The sequence below is a fragment of the Humulus lupulus genome, chromosome 7, assembly GCF_963169125.1.
Source record: "Humulus lupulus chromosome 7, drHumLupu1.1, whole genome shotgun sequence".
Lineage (NCBI taxonomy): Eukaryota > Viridiplantae > Streptophyta > Magnoliopsida > Rosales > Cannabaceae > Humulus > Humulus lupulus.
The window spans coordinates 38,781,064-38,802,108 of record NC_084799.1 but is presented as its reverse complement, the minus strand read 5'-3'; the positions used below and the strand labels follow the sequence as shown (position 1 = coordinate 38,802,108).

At 35.4% G+C, this 21,045-nt stretch overlaps 2 protein-coding genes and 1 long non-coding RNA gene across 5 annotated transcripts; 2 read left to right on the top strand and 1 right to left on the bottom strand.

The window, feature by feature from the left end:
• Positions 1 to 311: 311 nt before the first annotated feature.
• LOC133791196 (proliferating cell nuclear antigen) lies at positions 312 to 2,090 on the top strand. Its single transcript, XM_062229121.1, has 4 exons — positions 312 to 723; positions 1,177 to 1,329; positions 1,440 to 1,537; positions 1,669 to 2,090. Exons 1-4 carry the CDS (start codon positions 405 to 407, stop codon positions 1,891 to 1,893), a joined length of 795 nt encoding a protein of 264 aa, XP_062085105.1. The 5' UTR covers positions 312 to 404; the 3' UTR covers positions 1,894 to 2,090.
• A 237-nt stretch (positions 2,091 to 2,327) lies between these two features.
• Positions 2,328 to 8,604, bottom strand: LOC133791195 (cytosolic enolase 3). 3 transcript variants are annotated; one of them, XM_062229119.1, is made up of 14 exons: positions 8,284 to 8,604; positions 7,942 to 8,096; positions 7,447 to 7,621; positions 6,960 to 7,031; positions 6,691 to 6,807; positions 6,321 to 6,401; positions 5,394 to 5,470; positions 4,988 to 5,091; positions 4,642 to 4,740; positions 4,460 to 4,545; positions 3,998 to 4,084; positions 3,526 to 3,723; positions 2,778 to 2,862; positions 2,328 to 2,540 (listed from the first exon to the last, which is right to left on the bottom strand). In XM_062229119.1, exons 1-13 carry the CDS (start codon positions 8,386 to 8,388, stop codon positions 2,797 to 2,799), a joined length of 1,422 nt encoding a protein of 473 aa, XP_062085103.1. In that variant the 5' UTR covers positions 8,389 to 8,604; the 3' UTR covers positions 2,328 to 2,540; positions 2,778 to 2,796. The 3 variants fall into 3 exon arrangements, with proteins under 3 accessions (XP_062085103.1, XP_062085104.1, XP_062085102.1); XM_062229120.1 differs by having other exon boundaries at positions 2,788 to 2,862; XM_062229118.1 differs by lacking the exon at positions 2,328 to 2,540 and having other exon boundaries at positions 2,550 to 2,862; positions 8,284 to 8,603.
• A 273-nt stretch (positions 8,605 to 8,877) lies between these two features.
• On the top strand, positions 8,878 to 12,707 carry LOC133791197 (uncharacterized). The gene is made up of 3 exons (XR_009874141.1): positions 8,878 to 9,434; positions 9,673 to 12,104; positions 12,196 to 12,707. It is a non-coding gene; the product is annotated as an uncharacterized LOC133791197 (long non-coding RNA).
• Positions 12,708 to 21,045: the final 8,338 nt, after the last annotated feature.

Genomic DNA, 21,045 nt, shown 5'->3' with positions numbered 1-21,045 from the left:
ACTGAAACCAATATGCCACGTCTGTACATAAAAATTACTGAACTGTTGAGTTGGTTACGACATTTTGTCGCCTTGACAAACGACATGTAATTTTAGGGTAAATGAATGTGCTCACACGTGACACACGTCGCACGTGCACACCATCAATAGTGAAGGTGCAGGATGGAAGCGCAGTAGGAAATCCTGGCCCATTCCCAAACGCGTGGCGGGAACTAAATTGCGCCAAATCCCGCCAATCTTTTCAAAGACGCTTTTTAGAAACCGCTCTTAAAATCCATTATAAAAACCGAACCGAACCGAACCAACCCGATCATCATTTCCCCCCATTTTTTTTTTCATTTCAAAACCCTAACCCTAAAACTTGAGAAACTTTCTCAAATCGAAGAAATCAGCGAGATCTGAGAATGTTGGAGTTGCGGTTGGTTCAGGGTTCGCTATTGAAGAAGGTCCTTGAGGCGCTCAAGGACCTCGTCACTGATGCCAACTTCGATTGTTCGGCGACTGGGTTCTCTCTCCAGGCCATGGATTCGAGCCATGTGGCCCTGGTGGCGCTGCTGCTCAGATCGGAGGGCTTTGAGCACTACCGATGTGATAGGAATCTTTCTATGGGTATGAACCTCAACAACATGTCCAAGATGCTCAAGTGTGCCGGAAATGATGATATCATTACTATCAAGGCCGACGATGGCAGTGACACTGTCACCTTCATGTTTGAAAGTCCCAGTATGTTAATTCTTCCTCTACTTCTATATCTTGTTTAGTTCTTCGTGATGTATTTTTTCGATAGTTTGGTCGTGTTACAGTTTTTTTTTTTTGTTTTTTTTTATCTTTTTATTTATAGACTTGCATTCGTAAGTTAGAAAATTTATTTTAAGATTCTCGCATGTAGTTAGTAATTAAATCACTGTAACTTCGATTTAATTGGTGTTGTTATTGGATAAGAATATACTGTTTTCTGCTGAAAACACTAGGAGTGAATTTAGAAGGAAAAATGGGAAGATATATGATTCATTTGCTTTTTATTGAGTTTTTGGAAAGATAATTTGGATGATCTGGATTTTGGGTTGTCTACTATTAATTTTTGTTAAAAAAGAGCAATTTTGGTTACGCATACTGATTTTTATTTTGCTAGCTTGTTTACTGTTTTGTTTCTGACCTATGGATACGGGATTACAGCGCAAGACAAAATTGCTGACTTTGAGATGAAGCTAATGGACATTGATAGTGAACATCTCGGTATTCCAGAAGCCGAATACCATGCTATTGTTAGGATGCCTTCATCTGAGTTTGCTAGAATTTGTAAAGATCTTAGCAGCATTGGTGATACTGGTACAGTCTAAATTCTTTCAAACAACAAAATCCATTCCTTATCCAAGTTTTGCTGGTTATTTCATTTGCGGGCTTGTCTTGAATTTGAATTGGTTTTTTTGCACCTGCAGTTGTCATTTCTGTGACCAAGGAGGGTGTTAAGTTCTCCACAAGAGGAGATATTGGGACTGCTAACATAGTTTGCAGGCAAAATTCAACAGTAGATAAGGTATTGTTGATGCAGTTGAATGGTCTTGTCACGTTATTTTTTTTCTTAATAGGATATGTTTAGAGATTCATCCATGTTTCATTATGCTTCCAGCAACTCATGTATATTTATGTGATTTGATGAAATTGCAGCCAGAAGAAGCAACAGTTATAGAGATGAATGAGCCAGTTTCTTTGACGTTTGCTCTGAGGTATATGAATTCCTTTACAAAGGCAACTCCATTGTCAAACACTGTTACGATCAGCTTGTCCTCTGAATTGCCTGTTGTGGTTGAGTACAAGATCGCAGAGATGGGTTATGTTAGGTTCTACTTGGCTCCTAAGATAGAAGAGGACGAAGAAGAGACGAAGGCTTGAGTTTAGAACAGCTAGTTTTGCTATTAACCCTGGTTGCTCTGTTTAAAGTTAATTAGAAGTTTTTCTTGTACAATTCGTCCAGGGTTATTCACTTCTTTAACTAGTCAAATCTGTAGTTTTAGATGATTTCCCAAATTTATCAGTATTTTTCTTTTGTTGTGTAAAACAATGTTATTTTAATGTTCATTGTTTGTTTATATGCTCTCGAAATTAACACTGCCGCCAAAACCAAGGGTCAAGAAAACTTGCAAAACTTCAAATATTTGAGTCTGGACGTTATTTTTTTCACCTTTTAACATTTTCACGTAGAAAAATAGTCTCAACAAGATTGGTCTTTCGGTCAGGGAAACAAGAAACGTGCATTTGAAGGCAGTTGAAACTTGTAAGGATTTTCAACTTTATTTGTGTGTTATTAAGCAGAGTAGGCATCATAGTTGTGTTATAAGGCGGAGTACGTGAAGTACTTTTCATTGTGATAATATTCTCTTGTTACAAGCATTTTAGAAACAAAAGTATCCGCAGACACTGGCTTGGATTGATGACTCCATTGCATGTGAATTCCTTGTACATAATGAAATAAAAACAGTTTTTTCTTATTAACTTCTTGACATTCAAAAGTGCGTGCAATCTCACTAGCAAAGTACAGCCTGAAACCATTTGAACAAAAAAATTCTGTGTTATCTAATAATTTCAAATCCACGTTTACAACTTCCAATATTGATTACACATTCCTAAATGCTGTCTACTCTTCGAACCAAAATGGAAACACTTGAACAAATAAAAGAAGCACCTAACAAATAAAAGGAAGCAGCAGAAATGCAAAACTGTGAGGGTTTATGATTTTGTCGATATCATGTAATTTTAAAGATTTGTGGAGATGAAACCTGAGGATACCAATTAGGATCATTGCCTCCAATCTTCACCAGCATAAATTGCACGATCACCAAGCTCTTCTTCAATGCGAAGCAACTGCAAGAAATTTTGGCTTGTCAGTCATTATAAATCAAGTTTAATATAATAAGTAAAATTATCTGTACATAGATACATGGATTATGGATAGATAAACAAGTCCATGGTTTCTCAAACTAGCTGAATCCACAAAACAGATGAACAATCAAGAATAAGTGGAGGTAAAGGAGAACTAGAAGTCCTAAACAGAAAACCTCTACGCAGACAACTTGTTGTATACAAAATAAAACTCGAACATGGGTGCAAGTAATAAGGAAACTAGCAATGACCAAAAGCGTTGTTTCAAAAACAAAAGGAGATTCAATGAGGGACACATTATTCTGTTTGCATAACTACAATTCCTCATACGCTATAAAACCATTATTAGAAATCTTGTGCTTAGATTGCTAAATGTTTTTTTTAGTAATGCACGGAATAATAGAAATGTCACTAATGGAGCATAGAAACCAACAAATTGTTCCCATAGACAGAATGATGACAAACAACCTTATTATTATGTTTTAAAATTGCAAATGTAGTTGAAATTTTTTCAATGTTGAGACCAAAAAATAAAGCATAAAAGCTGGTACTAGATGAAAATAATTGCTCTTCATTTTCTGATGTGAAAAAATAGAGTAGCTGAAAGTATAATACAGAAGACTAGATAACATGATGAATGAGGACCTGATTGTACTTTGCCAGCTGCTCTCCTCTGCAAGGAGCACCTGATTTGATCTGACCAGTGGCAAGGCCGACAGATAAATCAGCAATGAAAGAGTCTTCAGTTTCACCACATCTATGAGACGTAACAACTCCCCAGTGGGCATCCTTTGCAAGCTTTACCACTTCAATAGTTTCTGTAACAGTCCCAATCTGATTGATCTGATTTGAACAAAAAATTCTCATAACTAATAGTAGTACATGTTTATATCAACTACAAAACTCAGATTCAGAAGAACTGTCCAGTAGAACAAGGCTCACTACTGTTGTTACATAGATAAGGTCACGATTCATATTAAGTTTGGGTCTGCATTAAATGTTTTCACCATAGTATAGGTAATTTCATTCAACTATGCAAAGAGGTAAGCAGCATAATATCAGAATTAGTAATAAAAGTACACTATTCTCACACCTTCATAAAAGATTAGCTAGATACCTTGAGAAGAAGAGCATTACATGTTGATTCATTTACTGCCCGCTCAATACGTTTTGAATTTGACATTAACAAGTCATCCCCTACAACCTGCAAAACCATCAAACCTTCAATGAAATCTAGCTATGTCTTGAGTCAAAACAAAAAAAATATCAAGTATTCCACATGCGAATATATAAAGTTGCACTGACAGAATCCTCTTTAAATTCCTTAGCCACAACAAAGTATCCAATGAAAATGTTAATAGTTATATTCTACATAAAAACAAATAAGTAATAAATTCACACACACATGCATGAAACAATTTTTTTTTTAATTTTCTTTTCCTTTCGAAATTGGGTTGCAAATTTCTGTATCAGCCTTTAAATGATAGCCTAAACCATGTTATGGATTACAACTTGATGTGAAGAGAGACTGCAAACAAGGACGACAGACAAGTATCACCAGCAAGGAAATCATACATACCTGACAAAGTCCAAGGCTCGAAAAGTGCTTGATGTTTTCCCAATCCTCCTTGTCAAATGGATCCTCAATTGAGACAATTGTGTACTCTAATAAGATCCCAAAGAAGGAATTAAGCTACAAAGATGTCTCGGTAAAGGTAAAAAAAAAAAAAAGATTATGATATGAAAAATTGAATCATGTACCAGCACAGAGTTCCTTGTACATATCAATCATATGTTCTCCTGACTTAAAATTTTGTACCGACTTATTCGGAGATTTGAAGTCCAGGTCATACTTCGTTCCTATAGGGAAATACAAAACAAAACTTTAGCTTTTCAGAAAGAACCAAAAAAAGGACTTCAATGCATGGAAAGACATCCTATTGAACAAGAGTTTGTATACCAATTCATGATTGAATGAAGCAATTTCAATATGCATCAACCAAATGAAATTTCTTTACTCATTTGAACATGGTCAAATCAAGGTTAGATTTTAGTTCTTATTCTTCCAATACGCTTACATAGGATGTTTCAGTGAAGAATACTTCACCTATGCAAAAATCAGTGGCAGCAACATCAATTGCTATCTTTATTCTCTCATTATACCCTGTTCTGCTGATAGCCTCCTTTACAAGATTCAAGCCTTCTTTAACACTGCAAATATATGTAATAAACAAAGACATGTGACATTTCCGAACAAGTTTCTAACCTTTCTGCAGATTATCACAACGCTGAATGTAACAGTAAACCTCTGTTTATAGATTACAGTGCTCGTATCTAGAATTTTCTTATTATATAATTATATATATTTTTTATTTACAATAGTTTTACGCTCAAAGATGACTTCCTTCCTTCTCTCTCTCTCTTTCTTTCTTCAGTAAGGTAGTACTAAAGGAAAGATTCCATTATACATAGAAGAACAGGACTTTTGGGTAACCAAAAAAAAAAACACTTGCCTGGAGATGTTTGGAGCAAAACCACCATTTTCACCAACGTTACATCCATGTGCACCATATTTTTCTGTAATAACAGCCTGCTCTTTTTATTAACAATAAAGTCAATGATTAAGTGAACAATAGTGATATCTCCTTATCAATATTTATATATATATATATAGGAAGCGACTATAACACATCCACTTTTTTTGACAACACCGGTGCGTTCGCTTTCTATTTTTGGCATCTGGATACATGTAATTCAAAAAAAAATTTATATGACGGTATACATTGTAGCTATCTAGAAAATTTTCAAAAAATTCTGAATAAATTATATTAACGAAAACAAAGTTCAAACAGTTTGTTGCACGCGTGCTTATTTTTTTGTATACTCGTGTAAAAGTCAATTGTTTGAACCTTATTTTCGGCACAGTAAATTATTCAGAATTTCTTGAAAATTTGCAAGGTGTTTTAAATGATTACAATGTACACTGTCATATAAATTTTTTTATCAAGATGTAGAAAACACAATCTGGCTACACTGGTGTTGTCAAAAAAGTGGATGCACTATAATTGCTCCCTATATATATGTGTATTTTTTTCAAATTTCCATTTAAAAAATTATCATATTAATCAAGAAAGTTATGTAAGAAACCCAACCAATTAAAGCTGAATAATGTCTCAATTAAAGAAAATGCTAATCATGTAAATTGCTTGGCCTAAAGTCATCAATTATTGATATCATGATCATTTAATTATCATGACCTTTTTCTTCGAATATTCTCAAAGAATGTTGAAATGAAGAAATTGGCATTTTTTCCAGTTAAAAATAAACTAAAATCAACATAAATATGTTAAAACTGCTGAAATATAACCTTCTTTTATACTGTAAGCAAAAGCATTGAGAGTAACATAAACTTTTTTGAGAGTTCAGGTGGATAAAATCACCTTCAAGTGAAGATAAGTCTCAGAGCCCATCTGCAATGCCTCTTCAAACCTGATTGCTCCAATTGGGAGAATCATGATTTCCTGATAAACAGTGAAGTTTAATAAAATTGATGAGTCTCATAGTAAAATAGAATTTCACTTTTAAAAAATAAATAGAGAAAACTGCTGCAGCAAGAATGAAACATACTCATCGTCATAGAAGGATGATTTCTTTTTTAAATTCTGAAACTCATGCGGATATAAAGTAAAACATAGATTATAATTCAAATGTAGCAAAGCATTCACAATCTTTGAATTTATAATAACTGAAAATAAAAATCATGAGTATTGTAGAGAACACGTTAGCTTTTAAAGCTCAAAAACAGCATACCTGAATGGCTAAACTGTTCCCAGCATGTTTCCCTCCACTTATAACAGTGAAAGCAGGGACAGGAAGAGTCAAATTGGTTTTTCCAGAAAGATCAGCAATGTGTTTGTAGAGTGGAACCTGATATTTGTCATTTCTTAGAATGTTCTAAGCAAGGTATACAACTTGTAGACAACAAACTCTAAAACCATTCGCAAAGAAAAGAGAGAGAGAGAGAGAGAGAGAGAGAGAGAGAGAAAGAAAAAGGAAAGCTAATAAAGAAAAGGGCATGCCTCCTTTTCTGCTGCGCCGGCTTTGCATGCAGCAATTGACACAGCCAGTATGGCATTTGCTCCAAGTTCACCCTGAAAAATGACATGAACTAAGAAACATCTCCCCATTCAAAAGAAAAGCAAAATTAACTCGCTAAATGAAGTGAAGATATTTTCTGTTGAATCAGATGCATATAATGTGCATTTGATAATACCCAGGTGGTTATGCATGTTAAAAAACACATCCTATTCATATAGTCCAGATCATATAGGAATCAGCACCAAATCTCCTTTCTTTCAAGTATAACTAGCTATAATAATCTTGAAGCCACGTTAATAGACGTAGATAATAAATAGAGGGACAATAAAGAACATTGATACTGTTATCCCCACATAATCAGGCCTCTAGGTGTGAGACTTACTAAAAGTACTAAAATTTTGGGAATATATTATCCAAAAGTATTGAATTAAAGAGAGCATCCCACTATAGTGAAATACAATGTAATACCTTTTTTTCTGTCTTATCAAGGTCTATCATGGCTTGATCAATCTGGGATTGAAGTGTTGGGTCCATGCCAATTAGTGCTTCGGATATTTTTTCATTGACATTCTTAACAGCTCTATTCACACTATTTCCCAGATACAATCCCTTGTCACCATCACGCAATTCAACAGCCTCATACCTGAGATCAATTATCTATTCAGGATTACAACTTTCGAAGCTCAATGAAATTTGTATTTGAATGATAACCAGTCTAAATGGCATAGTCAAGTTATATATAAACTTTGCTAGGTATTTTAGTGATATAGTTATGCACCCAAAACATATAGAAAAGACAATGGCACTACCAATCAGTATTAGAAAATACATATAGATAAAACTAAAGATTCAATTTATGATTCCCATTTTCGTTTATTGATTTTGTTTCCTCTGGCAATTAAACTGTGAACATAGACAATAAGAGGGAACTATATAATAGATATAAATAGCAATATCTCATACATTCCAGAAGAATCTCCGCTGGGAGCTGAAGCACGAAACATTCCTTTGTTAGTGAAAAGGTCCACTTCAACAGTTGGAATTCCTCTGCTATCGAGGATCTGTCTAGCTTTTACCTTCGTGATCGCTGAAGGAACCGCTTTCTTCATATGGTTCGACTGTAAATACATCATGACGACGCCAAGAACAAAACCAAATCAAAAGAAGACAAACCTTGCAAAACTTAGCCAGAATACGTTAAAAGGGGCTTAATTACGCAGGAAATTCAAAATTGTAGTTCCTTAAACAAAATTTTCTCCCATTTTCTAGGGAATGAAACATAAAGAGGTGAAAGAGGAACATTACGATGAAGAGGACCGGATCAGAAGTCTTGGCCCTAACGGCGGCATTGACGGCGTCCTCAATTTTCCTAGAAAGCAGGTGCTTGTCCAGATACTCCTGCACCGACATTTCGTCGCTGCCTTTATCGGTTCTCTTCTTCTAGATTTGAAATCGACGAAGAGGCGATTTCTCGAGCTGTGTGTCGTCTTCTTCGTGACGCTCAGAGCGTTCTCCAGTCCAGTCAGGTCCCGGGTTTTCCTCTATTTGCGAGTGAGCTGAGCTGAATAATACTGCTAAAGCCAAATGTCTTGGCCAGTCCCCAATCGTGTGTTTATTTGAAGTTTGTTGTCGTGTGAGAATAAATTCATGTAATCTTTTACCGTTGTTATGAAAATAAATAGGTATATAGATGCGATAATACCCCAATTTAAAAAAAAAAAAATTTAATACTCAAATTTTTTTTGGTAATAGTATATTCCTTTCTGAAATCAGTGTAACTGTTGGTACACGCTATTAACGGAGGAACATGAGTACAGGTGACTCGCATTCATTCGTTCATATCATTTAAATAATGTCACTTAATACTATACTTTTGTTTTTTTAAAAAAAAATAATTTTATTTTCTTTTTTAAAATGATAATAACTAAAATAAACTATTAAACAAAAACTAATTAAAATATACTATTTTAGAAGATAAATAAAATCTAAACAAAGAAAACCCTAAATCCTAAAACGTTGAAATCCTTAATTCCCAGCCCTCCTCACCGTTCTACAGAAGAACCAAAAGTCGAGTTCAGGCGATTACTGACCCTGAGGATATCTTTCCTCAGGCGCGATAGTTGACCCAGACCGACGCCGGAAGAGACGAAGAAACAACAAACCGAACTTATACCAACATACCCATTACTCCATTACCCAAATTCAGGTCAATGCTCCATTCTCTCTTCCTAAGAAATATCACCATTTTAAAGAGAGACTATGTGTGTATAATACTGAGGGACATCATTGAGAATTGTTTTCTCTTCACTCCTTCTAGTCTATTTTAATTTGTTATATAGTTTTTGTGATAGAAAAACTAGCTGTAATACCTAGACCGGTGGACCCAATTAGAGGAAACGGAGGAGACGGAATGGAGATGAAGAAACAGAAGCCCGATGAAGCACCACCCATGTATGGTATGTATTGGTATTTGATTTCTTGTTCAAATCAGATATAGAAATAGGTTTGAACATTTGGTCAAGGGATGTTCAATTTTTTTTTAGATTTGCTTAATTAAATGGTTCGAAATTCTTCATTGTTCTTGTTTTTTTTTCGTTACCCTTTACTGTTCTAACATTATGTTTGCATTGAAAATGGAAAATGGGTCTGACTTGGGACTTCCCTTGTACTGCTTGGAACCTTATGTTTGTGCAGGTGAGGATAGTGAGTATTTCACTGTCAAGTTTCGCCATGGAGGCATGTGGTTCTTTCCTTTTGGCAATAGAAACTACCATGATGGTGAAATCTCATACCAGAACATGAATGAGGTTGGCGGACTTTGTAGAATGATTTTGGAAGATATTGGACTAATGGAGGGGTACAAACTGCCATTTGGGTTTTTTTACTAGCCACTGGGAAAGATTCTGAATCAGGGGAAGATGATCATTGATGATAAGGAGACTATTGAAATAGTTGAGGAGATGATGAAGCTAAAAATTTGGGAAATAGATGTGTACTGATATTGCCTGAGAAGGCTCGTGCTTTAGACTGGAAGGAGGATGATGGGGTTTTGAAACATGTGCCTGAACCTGCCCCACAACCTCCATTGAAAGCTTGTATCATTGAGGAGCTCCCAAATGGTATTGATGCAGTTGCATATGAGGTTGGGATTCCATCTGCACCACCTTTGTACGATAAATAGATAGAGATTAATGAATATGATGGAATTGCCTCAGAAGATGACTTGGCCAATGACCATAGAAAGGAAGATGAATAGGCAAACTGATCCATCTACATGGTGGGGATTAGTCACTTCATTTTGTGTAGATGCAGGCAATAATGAATTTGATGGCCTAAGAAGATGACTTGGCCAGTGAACATGAGAATGCCATACCAAAAAAAATCCAACAAAGAATTCAATCCGAAAACAAAGTTTAATCAATTCAAGTTTGTGTTAGGGATGGAGTTTGGTAGTGTAGAGTTATTGAGGAATGCTTTGAAAGAGCATTTTATTCCTACTGAAAGAAGATACAAAATCATTAGCAATGACACAAAGAGTTTCAGAGTTGAAGTAGGTTGTAAATGGCTGATTTGTGCTCATGTTTTAAAAACTGACAATAGGACCTTTAGAGTCAACACATTGGTTGATGTACACACATGTGGGTTGGTGTTGGACAATAACCTTGTTACCTGAACTTGGTTGGCCAAAAAAAATTCTAGAACAGTTTAGATTGCATCCAGATATGTCTTACCCTACTTTCAAGTGTCAAAGACAAAACACTCACATATCATAAAGTGAAATTCTATAAATCTCAAGAGAAGACAAAAAAGATTTTGGAAGGGTCAATTGAGGAGCAATATGCCATTCTAGAAGATTATTGTAAGCAACTGCTGCATACTAATCCTTGTAGTACAATAATAATCAAGACCAACCTAGTTGATAACAAGAGAATCTTTGAAAGAGTTTATGTCTATCTAAAGGCATGCAATGATGGATTTAGGAATGGTTGTAGGCCATTTATAGGCCTTGATGATTGTTTTTTGAAGGGTTATTGTAAGGGTATGTTGCTTGCGACCATTGGGATTGATGAGTCTAATTATATGTTTCCGATCGCTTATGTAGTTGTGGAGAAGGAGAATATAGATTCTTGGACTTGGTTTTTGAAGTTGGTCATTGACGACTTGGAGATTGAGGACCCAAGTAGGCTGTGTATGATAAGTGATAAGCCTTGTATCTGTTGTGGGTGATGCAGCTATTAGATTCTGTGTTAGACATCTCCATTCTAACTTCAAGAAGGAACACCCAAGGCTGTTATTGAAGCAACTTCTATGGTTAGTAGCAAAGGCTACAACTAAAGTGGAATTTGAAAAACGAATGGAAGATATTAAGGTAGTTAGTGAAATGGCTTACAATTGGCTTGCTCAAAAGAAGAAATCTGAGTGGACTAGAACACAATTTACTGAAAATGTGAAGTGTGATATTTTGTTCAACAACCTATGTGAAAGTTTTAATGCAACAATCTTGGATGCTAGGGAGAAGCCTATAATTACCCTACTTGAGAAGATCTGTTTTTTTTTTGTTGATGAGTAGGTTATTCAAGAAGCGAGAGAGTGTGATAAAATGGGTTCACCTAGTTGATACAAGGATATTGAAAATCATTGAGAAGAATAAAGAGGTTGCCTAAAACTATTACACAACTAGAGCTGATGTAACTCTTTTTTAGGTGCACTTTTTAAACCTTCAAAACTTTGTTGTTGACTTGGTGAAGAAAACTTGCAGCTGTAGGAGATACCAACTTACTGGAATCCCATGTGGCCATGCATTGGCTTGTATATGGGGTAGGAGGTTAGATGTTATGGACTTTGTCCATGACTATTACAAAAAGGAAGCATTTATGGCAGCCTATGAAGGAATGATACAACCTATGCCAAGCCTTGATTTGTGGCCAGAAAAATGGAACAATCCAATCTTCCCACCAACACCAACCAATTTACCTGGTAGACCAAAGAAGCAGAGGAGGAGAGACAAGGATGAACCAGCCCCAAATGCAACAAAAGGTAGAAGGTTTGGTCAGATAAAGACTTGATCAAATTGCAAGCAACCTGGCCATATTCAACCTACTTGCACAAACTTTACTATTAATGAGGTATGTCACATATTTACTCATTTGTAATATTTAAATAAACACTTCAATAGAACTGGTAAATGTCTAACTTAAAGCGTTTATGTGAATGTAGCCCCGTCTTGTTAAGAAGAGAAGTCGTCTACCACTGGTCAATCCAACTCAAGAAACTATCAAGAGGAAGGAGAGATTTAGAAAGCAGAAAACTAAAGATGCTAACACATGTTCCAGACCTGCAACTAGGCTAGCTGCAAGAGAAAGAGGTAGTAGCCCACAAGCTCCCAGAACTAGGTGGAAGAAGCAATGGATAGATTCTCTAAAGATGATGTCTTTTGTTCCTTTTTTTTGGGACATTTGCTGATTTAGAAAACTGTTAAGTATTAGTCAAATGTAGTTGCAGAATGTCAATTACATAGTTCAGGGGGTCTTTTTTTTTTTTTTGGAAATGTGTAACTCTTGGTTAGATTTGTATATTTCTAATTGTAGATGTTGTATAGCAGGTGCTTTTGGGTCATGTCATTACATGTAAATGGTGTATATCCATTGTACATCTGCTAAATATGTTGGGTAGTTTGGACATGTTTGTTTATTGAACATGCCATTATAATGAACAAGTTATTTATACTAGTCATGTGTGCAAGTTATTACTGCTTATTTTTTTCCTTAAATGATAATGTTATACAAGTTATTGATGCATATAATGTTATGATTGGTTAAATACCAAAAGATAAGTGTTAAAATACAAGCAATATATAAACACTTAGTGAAGATGTGAAATTTGAATTTCAATTGTAAGCACTTTAAAATTGTGTTTTTTTGGTCCAAAGTGATGCATGGAGGTATCCAAGGGTCCCCAAAAATTTTGGTAGCATTTGGAGAAATTTTAGGACCTTTGGAGGGGTCCAAAAATAGAGAGGGTGGCGATGCGTTGCCACCCAAGTGGCATGGCATCGCCTGATGCTTAGGGGTTTTTGAAACTCTAGCAGGCAATGCATCACCTGCATGTAGGTAGCGTATCACCTACATGAAGGCGACGTGTCACCTACTAGAGTCCGTACAAGTTATGTAAATTGCTCTAAATGACGTATTTTACAAGTCTAATCCTATTGGTTAGACCTAATGACAGTGCCTACTCTATATAAGGGTCAAAATAGAGTTTTGGAAGACTTGATCACTCTCTCAAATCTCTCTCTAACCTTTCTCTCTAGTTATAAGAATCTCAAGTTTTCTCCAAGAACTCATAAAGAAAGTGCTTGACTTTTTGAGTTTAAGACTTGTTCAATCTCAATCTTCATTTCCTCCTAGAAAAGGCCTCAAGCATCAATGGTGGCTAGGAATTAGAGTATTAATACAGCGTTAAGAAATGTGTATAAGCCTTGGAATTGTGTTTTGCTTTTGTTCTAAGGATTTGCTCAAAGTGGTGGCTCTACAAGGGTTTTCAAGGTTCATCAAGGTTGAAGAAGATCATTCACCAAATTGGGTTTGCATAATCTTTCTTAATATTTTTTAGTCTCTGTCAATCCAATTTTTGTGTAGATTCTAAAATTAGAGGTGGTGTTATCTCACTCTCGCATATCATGGAAGAATGTAACTCTTTTTCAGCATTGAAATTCATGACTCAAGACTTTGTAAGATTGGATAGGTTTGATGAGACTAACTTTGTTCATTGGAAGGGCAAGATTAGATTCTTGCTCACTACTTTGAAGGTTTTATACATCTTGGACAAAGACCTAAGAGCCTTGGGAGAGCCCAAGGAAGATGATACTCAAGAAGTTGTCAAAGAAAGGAAGAAGCACAAAGAAGATTAATTGATATGTAGGGGTCACATCCTTAATGCTCTTTCAGATAGACTCTATGATCTCTACACCAACACCAAGACTGCCAAGGAGATTTGGGAGGCCTTGGAAAAGAAATACAAAGAGGAAGAAGAAGATACAAAAAAATTCCTTATTACTCAATATATGGAATTAAGTTTCATGATAATAAACCACTTCTCCCTCAAAACGACAATTTGGAACAATCACAAGGTTTCATTGTCAAGTAAATGGATGTCAAAACGACATTTCTAAATGGGGATCTCGAGGAGGAGGTCTATATGGAACAATCAGAGGGTTTCATTCTTCAAGGAAATGAACATAAAGTATGTAGACTTGTCAAATCATTATATGGTTTGAAACAAGCTCCAAAACAATGACATGATAAGTTTGATAAAGTTATTGTTTCTAGTGGATTTAGACACAACAATGCGGACAAGTGCTTATACTCTAAGACTTGTGGTGACTATGTCATACTAGTGTGTCTATATGTAGATGATATGTTGATTTTGAGTAATGACATGAAAGGAATAATAGAAATAAAGAGGTTTCTATCTTCTAACTTTAAAATGAAAGACCTTGGAGAGGTGGATACCATTCTAGGTATCAAATTTAGAAGGAATAGTGGGGGTATTATGTTGAGTCAAACCCACTACGTTGAGAAAGTGCTCGACAAATTTAGTCATCTCAAAATCAAAGAGGCACATACACCATTTCATTCAAACATGAAGTTTGAAAAGAATGAAGTAATAACGATGGCTAAATTGGAATATGCAAGTGCAATAGGAAGCTTAATGTACGCTGCTCATTGCCAAGCGTGGATATTGCATATGCGGTTAGTAAACTTAGTAGGTTTACTAGCAATCCAAGTATCAAGCATTGAAAAGCTATTGAGAGAGTTCATGGTTACCTTAAGGGTACCAAAGAGTATAGTCTTCACTATACAAACTTTCCAAAGATACTTGAAGGATATTCTGATGCTAATTGGATATCGGGAGTTGGAGATAATCTCTCCACCACCGGTTGGGTGTTTACTCTTGGAGGAGGTGCAATCTCACGGGGCTCCAAGAAGCAAACTTGTATATCACACTCAACCATAGAAGCATAGTTTATAACTTTAGCGGCAACCGACAAAGAGGCCGAGTGACTTAGGAATCTCATGATGGATATTTCTTTAACCGGATATGGTATCAATAATTTTAATACACTGTGATAGCCAAACTGCACTTGCTAGAGCATATAATAGTGTGTATAATGGAAAGTCTAGACATATTAGTTTAAGACATGAATATGTGAGACAATTGAATCAAGGTGGATTCATATCGATCTCATATGTTAAGACAAGTGAGAACTTAGCGGATCCATTTACAAAATCTCTTGTGAGAAGGTTAGTAAGTTCCACTTCAAAATGGATGGGATTGAAACTCCTAGAATAATAGATTCACCAATGATGGCAACCCAACTCCCAACTGTTAGGAATATATTTTACAGGATCATAAATATTTTCATGTATGTTTTATATATTAAACAAATTAACATATAAAACAACCTAGAAACATGTTTCTAATGAATTTCATAAAGTAAATAAAATAATAGAGTTTAAGAATCTTACTTTCATTCCTCGGATATTGAGACTCCTTCCTTCATTCTCTCTAACTCTTGTTTCTTGTTGTCGCAGAGTAATAACAAGAGAGTGAATTGGATCTTCAAACTACACAATATTCCACAATTTCCTTTGACTACCTAGACTAGGGTGGGAAATTCTCAACACATGAGATGAGAAAATTATGGAAAAGAAGACAGTAGTGATGGGCGGCGACAATAGGTCTCTTTTAAGTCTAGGTTTTTGCTTTTTCACACTTACTTAACAACCCTAGACTTAAATCCCTATTTATAGAACATTTTATGGTTAATTTAATTAAATAATTAAAATAATAGCTTAAAATCCCTATATGGCTGAAAATTAGATATTTTGCCAAGCATTGAGATTTTTCCATTTTTAAATTCAAAGTATAAAAGCCTTTTAGATTCAAATACTATTATTTTCTATAATTATATAATAAAACAAAACCCTTATTAATTAATTAATTAAATATAATATAATATATTTTATTAAAACTTAATATATATAATTATATTTAAAAATTAATTACTTAATTAATTAAATCATTTATTAAAATTAGCTAATTATAATTTGAACCTTAATTTAATATAATTTATCAATTTGACACCAATTTGTCATAATTAATAAATTTGCCCAAAATTCTCTTTTATTCTCTAAATTCCACATCTTAGTAAAATTGTCCAAAATTGACACAAAACAATTTTGACAATCCTAATTGAGAATTAAATCAATTAATCGAGACTATCTAGATGATTTAATCAAGGGCATTGTGGGGGCCATGGACCCATGAATTCAAGCTCCAATAAGTTACCGTAAAATTATTATCGAATAATTTCACTACCTTATTAATTCTTCGTGACTCCACTAAAGACTCGGAATTACACTCTTGAAATCATAGAACACTTTACACTTAAAGTAAATACGTTATCCATTGTTACTACCATAATTTTTCATTCAATCCTCTATAGATGATCTACAACTGAGTTGGGTACAAATTACAATTTTACCCCTCGTTGTCTTTTATCCTTAAATACCACTAAGTTCCTTGTAAATGATATTTCCGTGAACTTTAATCACACAAATGAGTACTCAATCATTTAACTCATTGAACCAAGCTATAAGGTGATCATCATTTCACTTATTGATAGAAGCTATAGATGTTCATATTTATGATTAACACTCCTACTGCATTATACTACCAAGTCCCCAAGATGTAAGTATGGGCTAGTTCATAAGGTAAGCTAGTAACGAACAAATCAAATGACTTAAATAATACAATCAATTAGAATACTAACCACTCAAAATTGAGATTGAATTGACCTATGGTCAACTTTATGATATGACTATATTAGATAATAACGATATGTTTACTTATCTATCTAAAGTCAATATCATTCCTGTCCGATATAAGAAATACACCCGATCTTATCTACATTGCTAATGTTTTGGAAAGAACATAACACTACAATGTGTAAGTAGATCATATCGAAGATTGACAAGTTAGTGTAAATCTTGTGCACTGACTAATCTTAGGACTAACTTATTTTGAACATATAATCATATTTATATTCTATTGTCATTACGTCACTATATATGCTCGGGATTTAATAGAAGTTTATATTAAACAAATAATCATGAAAATAAACACATGCAAGCAAAGTGATTGAACAAGTAAAAAATGATTTCTATTCTTTTATTGATAATAAAATGAGATTACAAGAAATTGAGTTTTAATTAGGGCATAAAACCCCAACACCAACTTGTACAAATCAAGGGAAAAAGTTCAATAAGTAAGAACACGTCATTGATAAGTGGATAGTTTCAACACTAAAACTTATGGTGAGTTCCATCTGAGATGGTTAGTATTGGTTGCTACCGAGTTAGGGTTAAGCCTAGGGCTTTTAATGAAGTTTAGTTGAGTGTAACAAACATCTATTAAGGTAGCGAATATGATGTAAGAACTTCACCTACGTAAACTTAGAGGTGGTGCCGCCTCTCATGGGAGTTGGAGTTTTGTCACTAGAAAGTTCACGAAGAGATGAGCACATGGCCATGATAGTGCTAAGCGAGAAAGTGGGAAAATAAAAGATGTGGTGGAGGTGTGTGAGGAATCAACGGTTTTATCATATGGAATACTTGGTTCAAACTTTTAAGCAACTAATGATTTCAATAGGATTTTGTGGTATTTTTACTAAGGTAAAGTTCAAACCGAAAGTTACTTTATTTTATGCACCAAAACTGTTTTAAGTTAGAGAATGAGACTTGTATTTAACCAAGTGGGTGATTGTTATGATTGGTTAAATACAAAAAGATAAGTGTTATAATACAAACAAGGTATAAACATTTAGTGAATTTCACATAGTGAAGATGTGAAATTTGAATTTCAATTGTAGGCACTTTAAAATTGTGTTTTTGGGTCCAAAGTGATGCATGGAGGTATCTAGGGGTCCCCAAAAAGTATGGTAGAATTTGGAGCAATTTTAGGACCTTGCATCGCCTATTAGGGTTTCTTGAAACCCTAAGCATCAGGCGATGCTATGCCATTTGGGTGGCGATGTATCACCACCCTCTCTATTTTTTGACACTTCTAAAGGTCCTAAAAATGATCTAAATGCTACCAAACTTTTTGGGAACCCTTAGATACTTTCATGTATCACTTTGGACCAAAAATTGCATTTTAAAAGTACCTACAATTGAAGCTCAAATTTCACATCTTCACTATGTGAAATTTACTAAGTGTTTATAGCTTGCTTGTAATTTAACACTTATATTTTGTATTTAACCAATCTTAACAATCCCCCACCTGGTTAAATACAAGGCTCATTCTCCAGCTTAAAACAATTTTAGCGCATAAAATAAAGTGCCTTTCGGTTTGAACTTTATCTTAGTGAAAATATCACAAAGTCTTATCAAAATCATTGCTTAAAGCTTGAACCAAGTATTCCATATGATAAAATCGGTGATACCTCACACACCTCCACCACATTTTTTTTCCCACTTTCTCGCTTAGCACTATCATGGCCATGTGCTCATTTCTTCATGAACTTTCCGGGGAGAAACTCCAACTTCCATGAGAGGCAGCACCACCTTTAAGTCCACATAGGTGAAGTTCTTGCAACATATTTGCTACCTTTATAGATGCTTGTTACACTCAATTGAACTTCATTAAAAACCCTAGGCTTATCCCTAACTCGGTAGCAACCAACACTAATCATCTCAGACGGAACTCATCATAAATTTTAGTGTTGAAACTATTCACTTATCAATGACTTGTTCTTACCCATTGAACTCTTTCCCTTGATTTGTACAAGTTGAGAGTTGGGTTTCCATCATTGGCGAATCTATTATTCTAGGAGTTTCAATCCGACCCCTTTTGAAGTAGAACTTACTAACCTTCTCACAAGAGGTTTTGTAAATGGATCCCCTAAGTTCTCACTTGTCTTAACATATGAGATTGATGTGATTCCACCTTGAATCAATTGTCTCACATATTCATGTCTTAGAATAATGTGTCTAGACTTTCCATTATACACACTATTAGATGCTCTAGCAAGTGTGGATTGGCTATCACAATGTATTGAAATTATTGATACCATATCTGTGGTCAAAGGAATATCCATCATGAGATTCCTAAGCCACTCAACCTCTTTTCCAGTTGCCGCTAAAGCTATAAACTCTTCTTCCATGGTTGAGTGTGATATACAAGTTTGCTTCTTGGAGCCCCATGAGATTGCACATCCTCCAAGAGTAAACACCCAACCCGTGGTGGAGAGATTATCTCAAACTCCCAATATCCAATTTGCATTGGAATATCCTTCACGTATCTTTGGAAAATTTGTATAGTGAAGACTATACTCTTTGGTGCCCTTAAGATAACCAAGAATTCTCTCAATAGCTTTCCAATGCTTACTTGGATTGCTAGTAAACCTCCTAAGTTTACTAACCGCATATGCAATATCCGCTCTTGTGCAATGAGCGGCATACATTAGGCTTCCTATTGAACTTGCATATTCCAATTGAGCCACCGCTCTTCCTTCATTCTTTTCAAACTTCACATTTGAATCAAATGGTGTATGTGCCTCTTTGATTTTGAGATGATTGAATTTGTCGAGCACTTTCTCAACATAGTGGGTTTGACTCAACACAAAACCCCCACTATTCCTTTTAACTTTGATACCTAGAATGGTATCCACATTTCCAAGGTCTTTCATTTTAAAGTTAGAAGATAGAAACCTCTTCATTTATATTATTCCTTTCACGTCATTACTCAAAATCAATATATCATTTACATATAGACACACAAGTATGAAGAAGTCACCATAAGTCTTATAGTATAAATCCATTAGAAACAATGACTTTATCAAACTTCTCATGCCAATGTTTTGAAGCTTGTTTTAAACCATATAATGATTTGACAAGTCTACACACTTTATGTTCATTTCCTTGAAGAACAAAACCTTCAAATTGTTCCATATAGATCTTCTCCTCAAGATCCCCATTTAGGAATGCTATTTTGACATCCATTTGGTGAACATAAAGTAATTCATTTCCTCTCTTTGTTTGAATCCTTTGGCTACTAGCCTAGCCTTGAAGGTTTGTATGGTGCCATCAGTATGGTATTTCTTTATAAATACCCATTTGCACCCAATTGGTTTGGACCCCTTTAGAAGGTCAATCAATTCCCAAGTGTGGTTTGAAATAATTGAATCCATTTCATCTTTAATTGCCTCCTTCCAAAACACAGAGTCTCTTGAGGAAATTGCTTCTTTGAAAGTTTTGGGATCAACTTCTATTTGTGGATGTTTCCAAGTAACTTCCTCATTATCACCTTCAACAAGGTATAATATCTCTATTGGAGAACACTTCTCGCTTGATCCCAAATCTTTGAGCCTTTGGCTCCTTCTAGGCAATTGAGGTTGCTCACCAACTATTCTAGGAGTCTTCTCTTGAGGCTCTCTAGTTTGAGTTGGTTATAACTTGTTGTCATCGCATGACATGTTCTCAAAGAACTCAACCTCTCTAGATTCAATTATTACATTAGACTCCAAGTCTAATAATCTATAAGCTTTGCTATTTTGGGCATAACCCACAAATGCACATCTTATAGCCCTTAGACCCAACTTGGTCCTTTTGGGATCGATGCTCTTGCAATAAGCAAGACACCCCCACACTTTAAGATAACCAATGTTTGGTTTCTTTCCTTTCCATAACTCATATGGAGATTGTGAACATCGCAGATTGGACATGATCCTGAAAGACCCAAGCTTCACGCAAGGCCTTTTCGAGATTGACCTGTCTCACCCCACGCAAGGCCCAAGCTCACTTCACCTTGCTTACCTCGCTGAAGGTCCTATGGACCCGTGCCTAGGTGCCATGCACCCAGGCACCGCGGTCGCACCTAGGTGCCCAGGCCCATGCACCATCCCATCTCGCGAGGTCGTGCCTCTGCCGTGCCCAGGTACGAGGCCCCATCTCGTTAGATCACATCTCACGAGGCCACGCCTCTGCCGCTCCCAGGTGCGAGGAC